The following is a 15,240-nucleotide window of genomic DNA, read 5'->3' on the forward strand; positions in this document are numbered from 1 at the left end:
TGTGCTTTGCTCTCTACGGGTTGGTGAGTTATTCGGGTTCTTTACCCTCACTAGCTCAGGGCGCTGCAAAATTCGTTGACTCAACTACATTTTGGAAGTAGTAGCCACTATCCTAGCTGCCTAGCTGGCTAAGTTTCTGATTAGCCTGCTAGCATTGCTAACAACGTGTTCGTTGCTAATAGTGTGCTTGTGTATTAATACTTTCTTCTACTTCCAGAACAAAGATGTCCAGGCAATACCCCGACTGTGGGCATGTGCGTGTCAAAGGTGATGATAGTCTGCTAGGCTACTCCGACGAGCACAGCTCAGATGCAGAAGCAATGCAGACGAGTCAGGATGTTCGGCCGCGGGTAGCCTCACCCCCGGCCACGTCACGGACTCTGGGCCAGCAACTCCACGAGGTTGCGCTGAGAGCAGCCAGGTGCCTCGGGCTCCCTCTCCCTCCCAGCGTGCTGGACGGGGAGTTCTACGCTGGCCCCGCCATACCAGCTCCTAGTGCCCTCCCCTTCTTTGAGGAGGTCCACGAAGAGCTGCAGGCGACGTGGGCGACCCCCTACTCGGGCCGTGCCCCAGTGCCGGGGTTTGCCCCGTACATGCACCTCGACAGGGCTAGTGAGAGCGGCTACCTCTCCTTCCCTCAGGTCGCGGATGCAGTAGCGGGCTACCTCTCGCCCGCCTCCCCCACGATGCGCCTCGGCCAGAAGCCCCTCCTGCCCACGCGAGTGGCCAGGCACCAGGCGGCGCTGGCTGAGAAAGCCTACTTGGCGGCAGGGCAGGCTGCCTGCACAACCAACACGGCGGCGCTGTTACAGCGTTATCAGGCAAAGCTCCTGACAGAGCTAGCCTCGTCGTTGGGGGAGGATCACCCGTCGGTGGTGGAGCTCCGTCGGGCGACGGATATCTCATTCCGACTCACCAGGTGCACCTCTCAGACCCTGGGAAGGGTGATGGGTACCGCGGTGGCTACCCAAAGGTCCCTGTGGCTGTCGCTGGCCAAGCTCTCCGACAGGGAAAAGGCACCGCTCCTCGACGCCCCGGTCTGTGTCCAGGGCGTCTTCGGTAGGGGCAGTCGATACAATGGCGGTGGAGCCCACACCGCCTCCACAGACATCCGCCCGTTGCTCACATGCAAAAATCATGTCCAGCACGGTAAGCAGGTTCTCACAAGCACCACACTCATACGTCCCAACACCTGCCCCAGAAGGCGCAGTGCCCAGACATGCTTGTGCGACTCCCCCCGCGATGCACACAGTGCAATCGCACCCCCCATTTTTTTTCAAAACCATGAGGGGGCAACCCCATATCTCGTCCCCCTCCCTAGGCGGAGCGGGCGCAGATCTAGGCTTAGACTCATTGACCATGAGCGGGTTAGTTCCCGACCGATTCAACTCAAAGCCCAGCCTGGCTTGCGAGTTGGCGCGCAGTCTCACCATGGGTGCTGAGAACGATCACAAAGGGGTACGTGCTGCAATTCGCCGTCCCCCTCCGCCATTCGGCGGAGTGATCCAATCGGTGATGCAGCAGGGACAGTCTCACTTCCTACGGGAAGAGATAGTCTCCCTGCTCAGAAAAGAAGCAATAAGCATAGTGCCTCCCGAGGAGGAAGCTTCAGGCTTCTACAGCCGTTATTTCCTGGTCCCCAAAAAGGACGGGAATTATCGGCCAATATTAGATCTACGTGTGTTGAACAAAGCGCTCATGCCACTACGGTTCAGAATGCTGACCCCACGCCGGCTAGTGCAGTTCATAAGACCAAACGATTGGTTTATCACGATAGACTTAAAAGACGCATATTTCCACGTTCCGATCCACCACAGACATCGGAGATATCTGAGGTTTGCATTCGGAGGAATAGCGTACCAATTCAACGCACTCCCGTTCGGCTTAGCTCTGGCGCCGAGGGTTTTCACAAAGTGCGTAGAAGCAGCCATCGCCTCATTACGACTATGCGGTTTACGCTTATTCAATTATTTGGACGATTGGTTAATAGCTGCTCATTCAAAGGCCGCAGCGGTGCAAGATGGCCATCTAGTGGTGGCACACCTGCATCGACTGGGCTTTGTGATAAACAAGGAAAAAAGCGTTCTGTGCCCAAGCCAAACTACGCATTTCCTAGGCATGGTTCTAGACTCCGCCTCCATGGAGGTCAGGCTGTCTCGAGAACGAATAAATGCCATCAAAACATGTGTGCGCCAGTTCCGACTGGGACAGTCAGTCTCGTCGCTGTGCTGGGAATGATGGCGTCAGCCGCTATCGCACCCCCGCTGGGGATGTTGCGCATGTGGCCGTTCCAGATATGGTACCTGTCTCTGAGGCTCAACGCAGTCACAGACAGGCACCGCAGGGTAACGGTGTCCTCCAGATGCAGGAGGGCCCTGACAATCTGGAGAGCCCCCTGGTTTCTCGCTGCGTCAGGCACTATGGGCATAGTGACGCGTCGCGTAGTAGTGACCACAGACGCCTCCACCAAGGGGTGGGGAGCGGTCTGCGAGGGGAGAGGCGTGAACGGTCTCTGGTCTGCGACAGAGGCCGCGTCTCATATAAATGTGTTAGAACTGCAGACAGTAGTCCTGGCTCTGCGACACTTTCTGCCCAGACTGAGTGGTCAGCATGTGTTAATGAGGACGGACAACACTGCGGCCTTGGCGTACATAAACCGTCAAGGCGGAGTGCGCTCCCAGTCACTGCACCATTGGGCGAACCGCCTGCTCCTGTGGGCAGCAATTCACGTCCGTTCCCTCAGGGCAGTTCATATTCCAGGTCACCTCAACTACGGTGCGGACCTGTTATCGAGGGTCGACCCTCGAGCAGCAGACTGGTGTCTACACCCTCAGGTGATAGAGCAGATCTGGATGCGTTTTTTCAGGGCGCAGGTGGACCTGTTTGCGAACAGGCAGAATACCTGCTGCCCGCTCTGGTTCTCGCTAGGGGGCGACAACCCCCCACTGGGCATAGACGCGCTGGGCCACCAGTGGCCAGACCTGCGTCTATATGCTTTTCCCCCGATCCCGCTCCTCCAGCAGGTGCTATACAGGGTAGCGGACGAGGGCAGGGAATTGATAGCCCCCCACTGGCCCAATCAGCCGTGGGCAGCGGATCTATTCAATATGACAGTGCAACAGCCCTGGGAGCTGCCTCTACGGAGAGACCTCCTAACGCAGGTGCACAGGACAGTGTGGCACCCCCATCCGGAGCGGTGGCGTCTCAGGGCCTGGCACCTGAAAGGCGTCAGGCTTATCGGATGCGGTGGTGGCTACGATACAGAGTGCCCGAGCGGTATCGACACGGGCTCTGTATACACTGAAGTGGCGCAGTTTTGAACGATGGTGCGCTGCGCGTCAGCATGACTCCATTAACTGCGCGCTGGGCGTTACACTAAATTCCTACAGCAGTTGTTTGATGAGGGGAAGGCGGCTTCCACTCTCAAGGTGTACCTGGCAGCCATTTCAGCCTGCCACGCAGACATTAATGGCAGTTCTCCTGGCAGTCACCCGCTAGCGTCACGCTTTATGGCGGGGGTGAGACGGCTCAGGGTGCCAGAGAGGCACCTCATACCCTCTTGGGATCTGCTGGTTGTGTTACGTGCTCTCACAGGGCCTCTGTTCGAGCCCCTGGAGACGGTGGACATAAAGTTTGTCTCTTTAAAGGCCGTGCTGCTACTGGCGTTAACGTCAGCAAAGCGCGTTGGTGAAATGCAAGCCCTGTCAGTCAGCCCATCGTGCCTTCAGTTCTCGATCGCTGGTGACAGAGTGGTTATGCGACCTAATGCTGCTTACACACCTAAAGTTGTGGCAACCCCATTCCGTGATTGAATTAGCAGTTTTCTCGCCTCCTCCTTTTGCGTCAGCAGAGGAGGAACGTTTGAATAAGCTCTGTCCAGTACGCGCTCTCCGCTGTTATGTAGAGCGCACTGGAGCTTTCAGACAGTCAGATCAGCTATTTGTGTGCTTTGGTGCCCGTGCAAAAGGCCGACCTCTATCAAAACCGAGCCTCTCCCGTTGGATAGTAGAGGCTATCGTGTTGTCTTATAAGAGCTTGTCTTTAGATCCCCCGGAGAAGTTGCATGCGCACTCTACGCGGGGGGTCTCGTCTTCCTGGGCCTTACTAAAGGGAGTCTCAGTGGAAGATATTTGCAAAGCTGCAAGCTGGAGTTCTCGCCACACTTTCATTAGATTCTATATGTTAGATGTGGCTGAACCTAGTTTTCTACATGGAGTTCTGCAGGCGGGCGATCTCTGAATCCCCTGGCCTGGGAACGATATAATGATGAGTGTGTTCATTAGTGTCTACACGTTATGTTACACATGAAACATCCCAGGGTGGTTTCCAACTGGCGCGGGATCACGGATCCCTGCCGTCTATGTTAAAGGTTGCCCTGTAAAATGTTCACCGCCAGCTGCCGTATGAACCTCTAGGAGGGCAAAGGCTTGAATAAAGTTGGTGTGTGTGATTGGCTGCCACTGTACTCTCACGCGGGAATATATAGGGTCCCATTCTGTTATATCGCAGTGAACTGCAATAAGGAACGTCTTGGTTACTTACGTAACCTCGGTTCCTTAAGCAGGAATCAGATATAACAAGTTTGGCGTGTACAGTGTTACCTTGGTTTGATATTTCTTGCTCAGTTTTTCTTTCCAAGGATATATTCGTGTTGCGCTGGTCAATTTATAGACTCCTGAGGGGGCGGGCTCAGGAGAAAGCGCAGACGAATCGCGGCCTTTCACTGACGTCATGTACCATTCTGTTATATCTGGTTCCTGCTTAAGGAACCGAGGTTACGTAAGTAACCGAGACGTTACCAGTTATAGCTTTCTAACTTAATACTGGCCCGATTTTGATTCTTAATTGTCCTTTGTAAAACTTTGAACCCAAAAAGATTAAAAAAATCGGGCCAGGTTGGAAATGTTGCCCTTTAAGTATAAGAATTCTCAATGGTTGTAGTATTTATGAGAGTTCTAATATTTATGTAATTACTGGAAAAATAAGGTCTAGTCCACATAAAACCATGTTTAGGTCAGTCACAAAAAACATCAATTAATTTTGTCGTTTAGCCTTCCAACATGACCTTTCTGTGTCTTTCACAATTCTCTTAGTAGAGTTCATGAATAACTTCTGGTCCACTCTTACCTATTGATGGATTTGCACAGGACCACTTAGTTGTTTTTTTCAGCACACACAGCTAGTAGACCGTGAGGAGACATTCACTAAATTTGAAAACATTTTTTGATTGGATTAGATTTGTATACCTCACCTTTAACATAGTTTCAATGATTGTTTACTATCTGGTTGGTAATATATACGTGAAGGAGCAATCTTCACCTCTCCATTTCTATTTTAATCATCGTTTCTCGCTGTTATAAACACAGATACCAATTTATCTGTAATTAACTCTGGCGGATATCAACACTCCGATTAATTGGTCGAGCTCTAGTGTAAATGACTGCCTTTTGAGTTTGAAGAGACAATGAATGACAGACTGTAGAGGATGAACTAAAAGTTACAAAAGGATGCAAGTGAGATGTCGAAATGATTTTCTTTCTGTTGGACTGGTCAGAAATAATCTATTAGCTTGATGTTTGGCTGTGTTAGGATAGTTGTCGACTTGCTGGTCTTATCATAAACATCCTTGCCAAGGTTATCTATTAAAAATATAGACATAGGCTGTGAACATATCGGTGTCATCCCTATCTCACAGAGATTTGTCGTTTTTCCAAATGCTCAGTCATGGACCTGTGCTGTCTCAGGCTAGCATCCAAATACATTCATCTCACATCAAAAAGTTTGATCAGTTTTCGTCAATCTCACACCAATAAACCTTGGAATTTGCAAACTTAACCTAATTTAACTAACTTGTAATAAATTACAATGTCCAATGTATATTAAGCATGTCGCCAACAACATTTTATTAGATTACACATACATTCAAATGCTTAGAAAACAATGTATATGGGCTGAAAAGGCAACCAGTATTTCAGCTTAATAAAAATGTGTTCTTCATTTTTTTTGTCATTCTTTGGTTAGGTTCCTTGGTAATCTCCAATGTCACAATAAAATAAACTATGCAGTTATATTTGTGTAAAATGCACACAATGGCAAATAATAACCCTTTAGAGGCCACTCTGAATTGTGAAGAGCAGGCCAGGCCTGTTATGCCATGTTGCTCTGTCAGGACTTTAAACAATAGATGCACATTTTTTACGCCAACGAGGTCAAGTATAAAAGCTCTAGAAGGTCAGTGTCAAAGCTGTGCAATCCTGAGACCGAAACACCACAACCGCAACCATGATGGGCAAGGTAAGTCCAGCTCTGGAATATTATCTTCTCAGTAAAAACTGAAATATAGAGATATTGATACTGACTATTCATATTAATGAACATTAAATGTACACGTGACACATTTTCAGGGAATTAATGTGACTCATACATCGTCGATGAGTCATTATAATTCAACCAACTCAAGGATATATTTTCACCTACAACATGTATTAATGCAATAAAGAAACATCTAAATGTAGACAAATGAATGTTATTTCAGATCATCTTCTACGAGGACAAGAACTTCCAGGGTCGCTCCTATGAGTGCATGAGCGACTGTTCTGACATGTCCTCCCACGTCAGCCGCTGTCAATCCTGCAGGGTGGAGAGCGGCTGCTTCATGGTGTACGAGCGTCCCAACTTCATGGGCAACCAGTACTTCATGAAGAGGGGCGAGTATCCCGACTACATGCGTATGCAGAGCATGGGCATGATGTTCGACAACATCAGGTCCTGCCGTATGATCCCAATGGTAATTTTTTTTATCAATATTTAGTCTATTCTGTCCACATGATATATAGCTGACTGTAGTAGGTACTACAACTACTAAGTTTGACCTATCTCCAATACAGCACAGAGGACAGTTCAGAATGAAGATCTACGAGAAGGAGAACTTCGGTGGTCAGAGTATGGAGCTGATGGATGACTGTGACTCCATCATGGATCGCCATCGTATGTCTGATTGCCAGTCCTGCAATGTGATGGATGGCCACTGGCTCATGTATGAGCAGCCCCACTTCAGAGGCAGAATGATGTACATGAGGCCTGGAGAGCACAGAAGCTTCAGGGACCAGGGATTCAGCAACACCAGATTCATGAGCATGAGGCGCATCATGGATTCCTGTTATTAGGCACGGCATGTTTGCTAAACCTTTAGAAACAGTTGATTGTCAATAAAATGTTTAATCTCTTGGAAAAGCAGTATTAGTTTTAATTATTCATTTTTATACAGGAATGGAATTGTGGCATTAAGGACACAGTACGTTCTCATACCTTCTATGTAGATACTGACATTTAAAAATGTACAAGCCTTAAACCACTGTTTAGAGGGCAACTGAAGAAGATTTAAAGACCATACAACACCTAACAATATGAATAGCTACACAGAAGCATAGCTCACACCTCAGACGAATACATATCCATCATGCCATATACACCCAACAGTATTGAAACTAAATCAAAGCCAAATACATGGTCATGCCCATAACTGCTGTAAATAGGCAATAGGCTAGTCTACTTTCCTGAATCATGCTGAATTGAAATGTCTCGTCGTGATCGTTCTTCCCTGTGTTTATAAATATGAATAAATCGCCATTAGTCATAGCCTACAGATAGCAATAACTACTTTACAAGGACAAACTGAGACAGTCACTCTGCATTATTTGGTCTTTACTCAGATTATATATTGCCTTGTAATGATCTGTCACAACATCAGATTTCAAATCTGGTTCTGCCATCTGGTGGGTACATGGTTTCTTACTTTACCAATATGACAGCACAGTTTGAAAACACACTTTATAAGGCTTTTTTAGGGGAAGATGCTAAAGTATGTATTGCTCACGAGTCACGCTTCAGGAGAGGAAATGAGCTTGATAGCAGTTTTGTGGATAAATAAATTACTTGACTGTTCTATGACTGGAACATAGAAGAAAGGCAAATCACGGCACTAATCAATGAAAGACTCAGCTCAAATCCTCTGGCCCTAATTTGAAAGGCTGTGAGCTCCACTAGGGTGCTGTGGCGTTACATTACAGTTTAAATAGGGCAACATCAGAGGGAGTAGCCAAGCAGAATACCTCTTTGCCTGTGCCCATAGGAAGGCTAGGATAGAGTAAAGCTTTTATGGGACAGGTTAAATGGCATATTCCTTTCTGGTTGTGTTGTTTAATTTGTGTCTTTGTGTCTGAGCCAATCATAACAAGGGGAATTCTGATACGTGTTATGATGACAAGCACACTTCTTAGGTTCCAGTCCATATTATGAAAATATTTACTATTACCTCATACATTGTCATTGTGAAATTATTAAATATTTTGTACATATATACAAACAGCCCAGCACAGTTGAAGATTGTGGATTTTTATGATATTTAGATTTCTGGGACTTACTGCAAGAGAAGAGGAATTTTGGGTGAGAACAATCCCTTTTTTTGTTTGGCCTTGCTGTATATATATGGAAAGGCGTACTTTTATCTTTTTGGCCCTCCTTTTGTTTCTTCTAATTTTTTATGGATCTGAGAATGACAGAATGAAGGACTAAACTTCAAGGGACTTGATCTATGACTTGATATATATAATTTTTTGTTATTTGGATTTTTCAGATGCTTGCTGAAGTCCTTGAACTAAATCTGAGAGACTTCAGTTGAAACTGTCTTGAGTTATTTATTGTTGAAATTGGACCTCTACAGTGTCTTGAACAGATCATTTACTATTTGAGTTACTATAAAGAAGCCAATTTGTTTTAAGTTCAAACCTTGAAAGTGTTATCATTGCCGTGGCCTTGACTGTCACATCAGCGCTGAACCCAGCTCCTGCCACGCCCCCTCCTGACTCACATGCCTCAATCACCTTCCCAATCCCCTGATTGCCTGCTCCTGCCTCAGTCACATTCACATTCACCCGAATACTAATCTCAATCTCCTGATTACACAATTACCTGTACCTGTCACCCACACTACATATACTCCTCACTTCGCTCACTTCCCTGTCGGACCTCGTATCACTAAGTCTACAAACCTGAAGACTACAGCTTCGGACCTGTTGATTTCCATATCAACCAACCTCCATTCAGCGACTCCATACCTCCGTGCAGCGCTCGGGCTTCACATGATCGTTTGCTTTCTCCGTAGTTTAAATATTATCTTTTGTGCTTTTCCCGTTTTGGACATTATATCTTTTTTTGCTTCAGAATACAATTTTTCTTTGTTTTGCCCTTGTTATGTCCCTGTTCCCTTGGCTTGGCTCTCCAAATAAACTGTCATCACCACTACGTCCTTTGTGTCTCCTGAAGTCCGTTACAGAAACATTATTTAACATATATGGGCCTAATAAACATACCTGAAATCAAGCTACATCCTTTTGGGAATCCATTTATGTATAATATAGTGGAAAGGTAAAAGGTTAGTAGTGATGTGTAGCTTATTTTCCTTAAGTTCCTTAAAAGTTTCAGTTCCTGTAGAAAACAACTATAGAAATGAATTTTCTCAATTTTAGTTTCTTTACAGTTATTGAGGTAAACAGAATTATATCTCTGTAGGGATCCTTCCCATGTAGTCAGACACTTATAATTGCATTATGAGCCTGTCAGTGGCGTAAAAAGCGGTATACTTACAGTTTACTGCTTGTTTCATGGGAAATCATTATACAGCCATTTTGTAGTTACCGGTTATAGATTTCCAACTAAATACTGGACCGATTACAATTCTTAATTGTCCTTTGTAAAACTTTGGACCCAAAAAGATCTAAAAATCGGGCCAGGCTGAAAATATTTCCCTTTAAGTATAAAAATTCTAAATGGTTGTAATATTTATGAGAGTTGTAGTATTAGTATAGAAAAAAATAAGGTCTAGTCCACATAAAACCATGTTTAGGCCAGTCACAAAAAACATCAATTAATTTTGTCATTTAGCCTTTCAACATGACCTTTCTGTGTCTTTCACAATTCTTTTAGTAGAGTTCATGAATAACTTCTGGTCCACTCCTACCTATTGATGGATTTGCACAGGACCACTTGTTTTTTTCAGCACACACAGCTAGTAGACCGTGAGGAGACATTCACAAAATTTGAAAAAAAAAAATGTATTGGGATTAGATTTGCATACTCCACCTTTAACATAGTTTCAATTATTGTTTACTATCTGGGTGGTAATATATAGTACGTGAGGGAGCAATCTCCACCTCTCCGTTTCTATTTTAATTATCGTTTCTTTTTTAATTATCGTTTCTGTTATAAACACAGATACCAAATTATCTGTAATTAGCTCTGGCGGATATCAACAAGCCAATTGGTCAGGCTCTAGTCTAAATTAGACTGCCTTTTGAGTTTGAAGCAACAATGAATGATAGACTGTAGATGATGAGAGCTAAAAGTTACAAAAGGATGCAAGTGAGATTTTGAGCTTATCTTCTCTCTGTTGGACTGGTCAGAAATAACCTATTAGCTTGATGTTTGGCTGTGTTAGGAAAGTTGTCAACACGCTGGTTTTATCAAAAACATCCCTGCCAATGTTATTTATTAAACAATTAGACGTGGGGGGCACGGTGGCGCAAGCCAATAAGTCCCCCCATTTACGGGCTTCATTTCCCGCGGGGGCACAGGCTCAAGTCTGGCCTGATGTCATTTCCCAGTCCTCTCCCCACCTTTTCTCTTCCTCGCTTCCTGTCATCACTTCACTGTCCTGTCCAAATAAAGGCATAAAAAGGCCAAAAATAATTCTTAAAAAAAAAAAAAAAAAGACGTAGGCTGTGACCTTATCGGTGTCATCCCTGTCTCACAAAGATTTGTAGTTTTTCCAGATGCTCAGTCATGGACCTGTGCTGTCTCAGGCTAGCATCCAAATACACTCATCTCACATCAAAAAGTTTGATCAGTTTTCGTCAATCTCATGGCAATAAACCTTTGAAGTTTGCAAACTTAACCTAACTTAACTAACTTCTGATGAATTACAATGTCCAATGTATATTAAGCATGTCGCCAACAACATTTTATTACATTACACATACTCCATATTCAAATGTGTACAATGTACAGTGTAAAATGCACACAATGGAAAATAATAACCCTTTAGAGGCCACTTTGAATTGTGAAGAGCAGGCCAGGCCTGTTATGCCATGTTGCTCTGTCAGGATTTTAAACAATAGATGCACATTTTTTACGGCAACGAGGTCATGTATAAAAGCTCTAATAGGTCAGTGTCAAAGCTGTGCAATCCTGAGACAGAAACACCACAACCGCAACCATGATGGGCAAGGTAAATCCAGCTCTGGATTATAATCTTCTCAGTAAAAACTGAAATATAGAGATATTGAGACTGAATATTCATAATAATGAGCATTACATATACATGTGACACATTTTTTGAGAATTAATATGTGACTCATACATCGTCGATGAGTCATTATAATTCAATCAACTCAATGATATACTTTTACCTACAATATGTATTAATGCAATAAAGAAACATCTAAATGTAGACAAATGAATGTTATTTCAGATCATCTTCTACGAGGACAAGAACTTCCAGGGTCGCTCCTATGAGTGCATGAGCGACTGTGCTGACATGTCCTCCCACTTCAACCGCTGTCAATCCTGCAGGGTGGAGAGCGGCTGCTTCATGGTCTACGACCGTCCCAACTTCATGGGTAACCAGTACTTCATGAAGAGGGGCGAGTATCCCGACTACATGCGCATGATGAACATGAGCGACTGCATCAGATCCTGCCGCATGATCCCAATGGTAATTTTTTTAATCAATATTTTGTCTATTCTGTCCACATGATATATAGCTGACTGTAGTAGGGACTTCAACTACTAAGTTTGACCTATCTCCTATACAGCACAGAGGACAGTTCAGAATGAAGATCTACGAGAAGGAGAACTTCGGTGGTCAGAGTATGGAGCTGATGGATGACTGTGACTCCATCATGGATCGCCATCGTATGTCTGACTGCCAGTCCTGCAATGTGATGGATGGCCACTGGCTCATGTATGAGCAGCCCCACTTCAGAGGCAGAATGATGTACATGAGGCCTGGAGAGCACAGAAGCTTCAGGGACCAGGGATTCAGCAACACCAGATTCATGAGCATGAGGCGCATCATGGATTCCTGTAATTAGGCACGGCATGTTTGCTAACCCTTAAGAAACAGTGGATTGTGAATAAAATGTTTAATCTCTTGGAAAAGCAGTGTTAGTTTTAATTATTCATTTTTATACAGGAATGGAATTCTAGCATTAAGGACACAGTAAGTTCTCATACCTTCTATGGAGATGAACCACTGTTTAGAGGGCCATTGAAGAAGATTTAAAGACCATACAACACCTAACAATGTGAATAGCTACACAGAAGCATAGCTCACACAGACGAATATATATCCATCATGCCAAATACTCCCAACAGTATTGAAACTAAACCAAAGCCAAATACATGGTCATGCCCATAACTGCTGTAAATAGGCAATAGGCTAGTCTATTTTCCTGAATCATGCTGAATTGAAATGTCTCGTCGTGACCGTTCTTCCCTGTGTTCATAAATATGAACACATCGGCATTAGTCATAGCCTACAGATAGCAATAACTAGTTTAAAAGGACAAACTGAGACAGTCACTTTGCATTATTTGGTCAATTATATATTGCCTTGTAATGATCTGTCACAACATCAGATTTCAAATCTGGTTCTGCCATCTGGTGGGTACATGGTTTCTTACTTTACCAATATGACAAAACAGTTTGAAAACACACTTTATAAGGCTTTTTTAGGGGAAGATGTTAAAGTATGTATTGCCCACGCTTCAGGAGAGGAAATGAGCTTGATAGCAGGTTTGTGGATAAATAAGTTACTTGACTGTTCTATGAGAAGGAACATAGAAGAAAGACAAGCCATGGCACTAATCAATAAAAGACTTAGCTCAAATCCTCTGGCCCTAATTTGAAAGGCTGTGAGCTCCACTAGGATGCTGTGGCGTTACATTACTGTTTAAAAAGGGCAGCATCAAAGGGAGTAACCAAGCAGATAAGCTCTTTGCATGTACCCATAGGAAGGCTAGGAGAGAGTAAAGCTTTTATGGGACAGGTTAAATGGCATATTCATTTCTGATTGTGTTGTTTAATTTGTGTCTTCTGAGCGAATCATAACAAAAGGAATTCTGATACGTGCTATGATTACAGGCACTCTTGTTACTTGTTAGGTTCCAGTCCATATTATTAAAATATTTACTATTACCTCTTACATTGTCATTCTGAAATTATTAAATATGTTGTACATACGTATATACAAACAGCCCAGTACAGTTTGTGGCAGTACCACAGATACAGTAGGACTTAGATCACACACGCATACATACAGTATATATATAATGGTGACATTGTATGCTTTATTTGTTCTTCTCTTTATAAGTTGCTGTCAGGACTTTTACTGAAGTTGTGTCAAGAAAGGGGACTATATACCTCTCTTACTTGCCTATTTGAAGATTGTAGATTTTTATGATATTTAAAATTCTGGGCCTTACTGCAAGAGAAGAGGAATTTTGGCTGAGAACAATCCTTTTTTTTTTTTGGCTTGGCTGGATATATATGAAAAGGCGTACTTTTTTCTTTTTGGGCCCTCCTTTGTTTCTTCTCATTTGTTATGTATCTGAGAATGACAGAATGAAGGACTAAACTTTAATGGACTTGATCTGACTTGATATATATCATTTTTTATTATTTGGATTTTTCAGATGCCTGCTGAAGTCCTTGAACTAAATCTGAGAGAATTCAGTTGAAACTGTCTTGAGTTATTTATTGTTGAAGTTGGACCTCTACAGTGTCTTGAACAGATCATTTACTATTTGAGTTACTATAAAGAAGCCAATTTGTTTTAAGTTCAAACCTTGAAAGTGTAATCATTGCCGTGGCCTTGACTGTCACATCAGCGTTGAACCCAGCTCCTGCCACGCCCCCTCCTGACTCACATGCCTCAATCACCTTCCCAATCCCCTGATTGCCTGCACCTGCCTCAGTCACATTCACCCGAATACTAATCACACTCACCTCTCACCGTTCCAATCTCCTGATTACACGATCACCTGCACCTGTCACCCACACTACATATACTCTTCACTTCGCTGACTTCCCTGTCTGACCTCGCATCACTAAGTCTACAAACCTGAAGACTACAGCTTCGGACCTGTTGATTTCCATATCAACCAACCTCCATTCAGCGACTCTATACTTCTGTGAAGCGCTCCGGCCTCATATAATCGTTTGCTTTCTCTGTTGTTTAAATATTATCTGCTGTGCTTTTCCCCTTTTGGACATTCATAACCCTGTTCCCTTGGCTTGGCTCTCTGAATGAACTGTCATCACCACTACATCCTTTGTGTCTCCTGAAGTCTGTTTCAGAAACATTATTTAACATATATGGGCCTAATATACATACCTAAAATCAAGCTACATTCTTTTGGGAATTTATTTAAGAGGTTCTAATGACCTCTTATTTAAGAGGTTAGTAGTGATGTGTAGCCTAATTTCCTTAAGTTCCTTAAAAGTTTCAGTTTCTGTAGAAAGCAACTATAGAAAGTAATTTCCTCCATTTTAGTTTTTTTATTGAGGTAAACAGAGGTCTATCTCTGTAGGGATCCTTCCCATGTAGTCAGACACTTATAATTGCATTATGAGCCTGTCAGTGGCGTAAAAAGCGGTTTACTTACAGTTTACTGCATGCTTCATGGGATTACATTGTACAGCCATTTTGTAGTTACCGGTTATAGCTTTCTAACTTAATACTGGACCGATTTCGATTCTTAATTGTCCTTTGTAAAACTTTGGACCCAAAAAGATCTAAAAAGCGGGCCAGGTTGAAAAAGTTTCCCTTTAAGTATAAGAATTCTAAATGGTTGTAATATTTATGAGAGTTCTAATATTTATGTAATTACTGGAAAAATAAGGTCTAGTCCACATAAAACAATGTTTAGGTCAGTCACAAAAAACATGAATACATTTTGTCATTTAGCCTTCCAACATGATCTTTCACAATTCTCTTACTAGAGTTTACGAGTAACTTCTGGTCCACGCCTACCTATTGATGGATTTGCCCAGGACCACTTAGTTTGTTTTTTCAGCACACACAGCTAGTACACCGTGAGGAGACATTCCCTAAATTTGACCAAAAAAAAATGAATTGGATTAGATTTGCTTACTGCACCTTTAACATAGTTTCAATGATTG

At 43.7% G+C, this 15,240-nt stretch overlaps 2 protein-coding genes across 2 annotated transcripts; both read left to right on the top strand.

The window, feature by feature from the left end:
• The first annotated feature begins 6,282 nt into the window (after positions 1 to 6,282).
• On the top strand, positions 6,283 to 7,166 carry LOC105898231 (gamma-crystallin M3-like). The gene is made up of 3 exons (XM_031578982.1): positions 6,283 to 6,294; positions 6,536 to 6,787; positions 6,888 to 7,166. The coding sequence occupies exons 1-3, from the start codon at positions 6,283 to 6,285 to the stop codon at positions 7,164 to 7,166; spliced, it is 543 nt and encodes a 180-aa protein (XP_031434842.1).
• Positions 7,167 to 11,272: 4,106 nt separating this feature from the next.
• Positions 11,273 to 12,149, top strand: LOC116223181 (gamma-crystallin M3-like). Its single transcript, XM_031578989.1, has 3 exons — positions 11,273 to 11,284; positions 11,528 to 11,770; positions 11,871 to 12,149. Exons 1-3 carry the CDS (start codon positions 11,273 to 11,275, stop codon positions 12,147 to 12,149), a joined length of 534 nt encoding a protein of 177 aa, XP_031434849.1.
• Positions 12,150 to 15,240: the final 3,091 nt, after the last annotated feature.

The sequence above is a fragment of the Clupea harengus genome, chromosome 2 (genome assembly GCF_900700415.2).
Source record: "Clupea harengus chromosome 2, Ch_v2.0.2, whole genome shotgun sequence".
NCBI classification, from domain to species: Eukaryota; Metazoa; Chordata; class Actinopteri; order Clupeiformes; family Clupeidae; genus Clupea; species Clupea harengus.

Coding starts and splice junctions, on each gene's coding strand:
- LOC105898231 (XM_031578982.1), top strand. Junction 6,788..6,887: donor CCTGCCGTATGATCCCAATG/GTAATTTTTTTT, acceptor TCTCCAATACAG/CACAGAGGACAGTTCAGAAT.
- LOC116223181 (XM_031578989.1), top strand. Junction 11,771..11,870: donor CCTGCCGCATGATCCCAATG/GTAATTTTTTTA, acceptor TCTCCTATACAG/CACAGAGGACAGTTCAGAAT.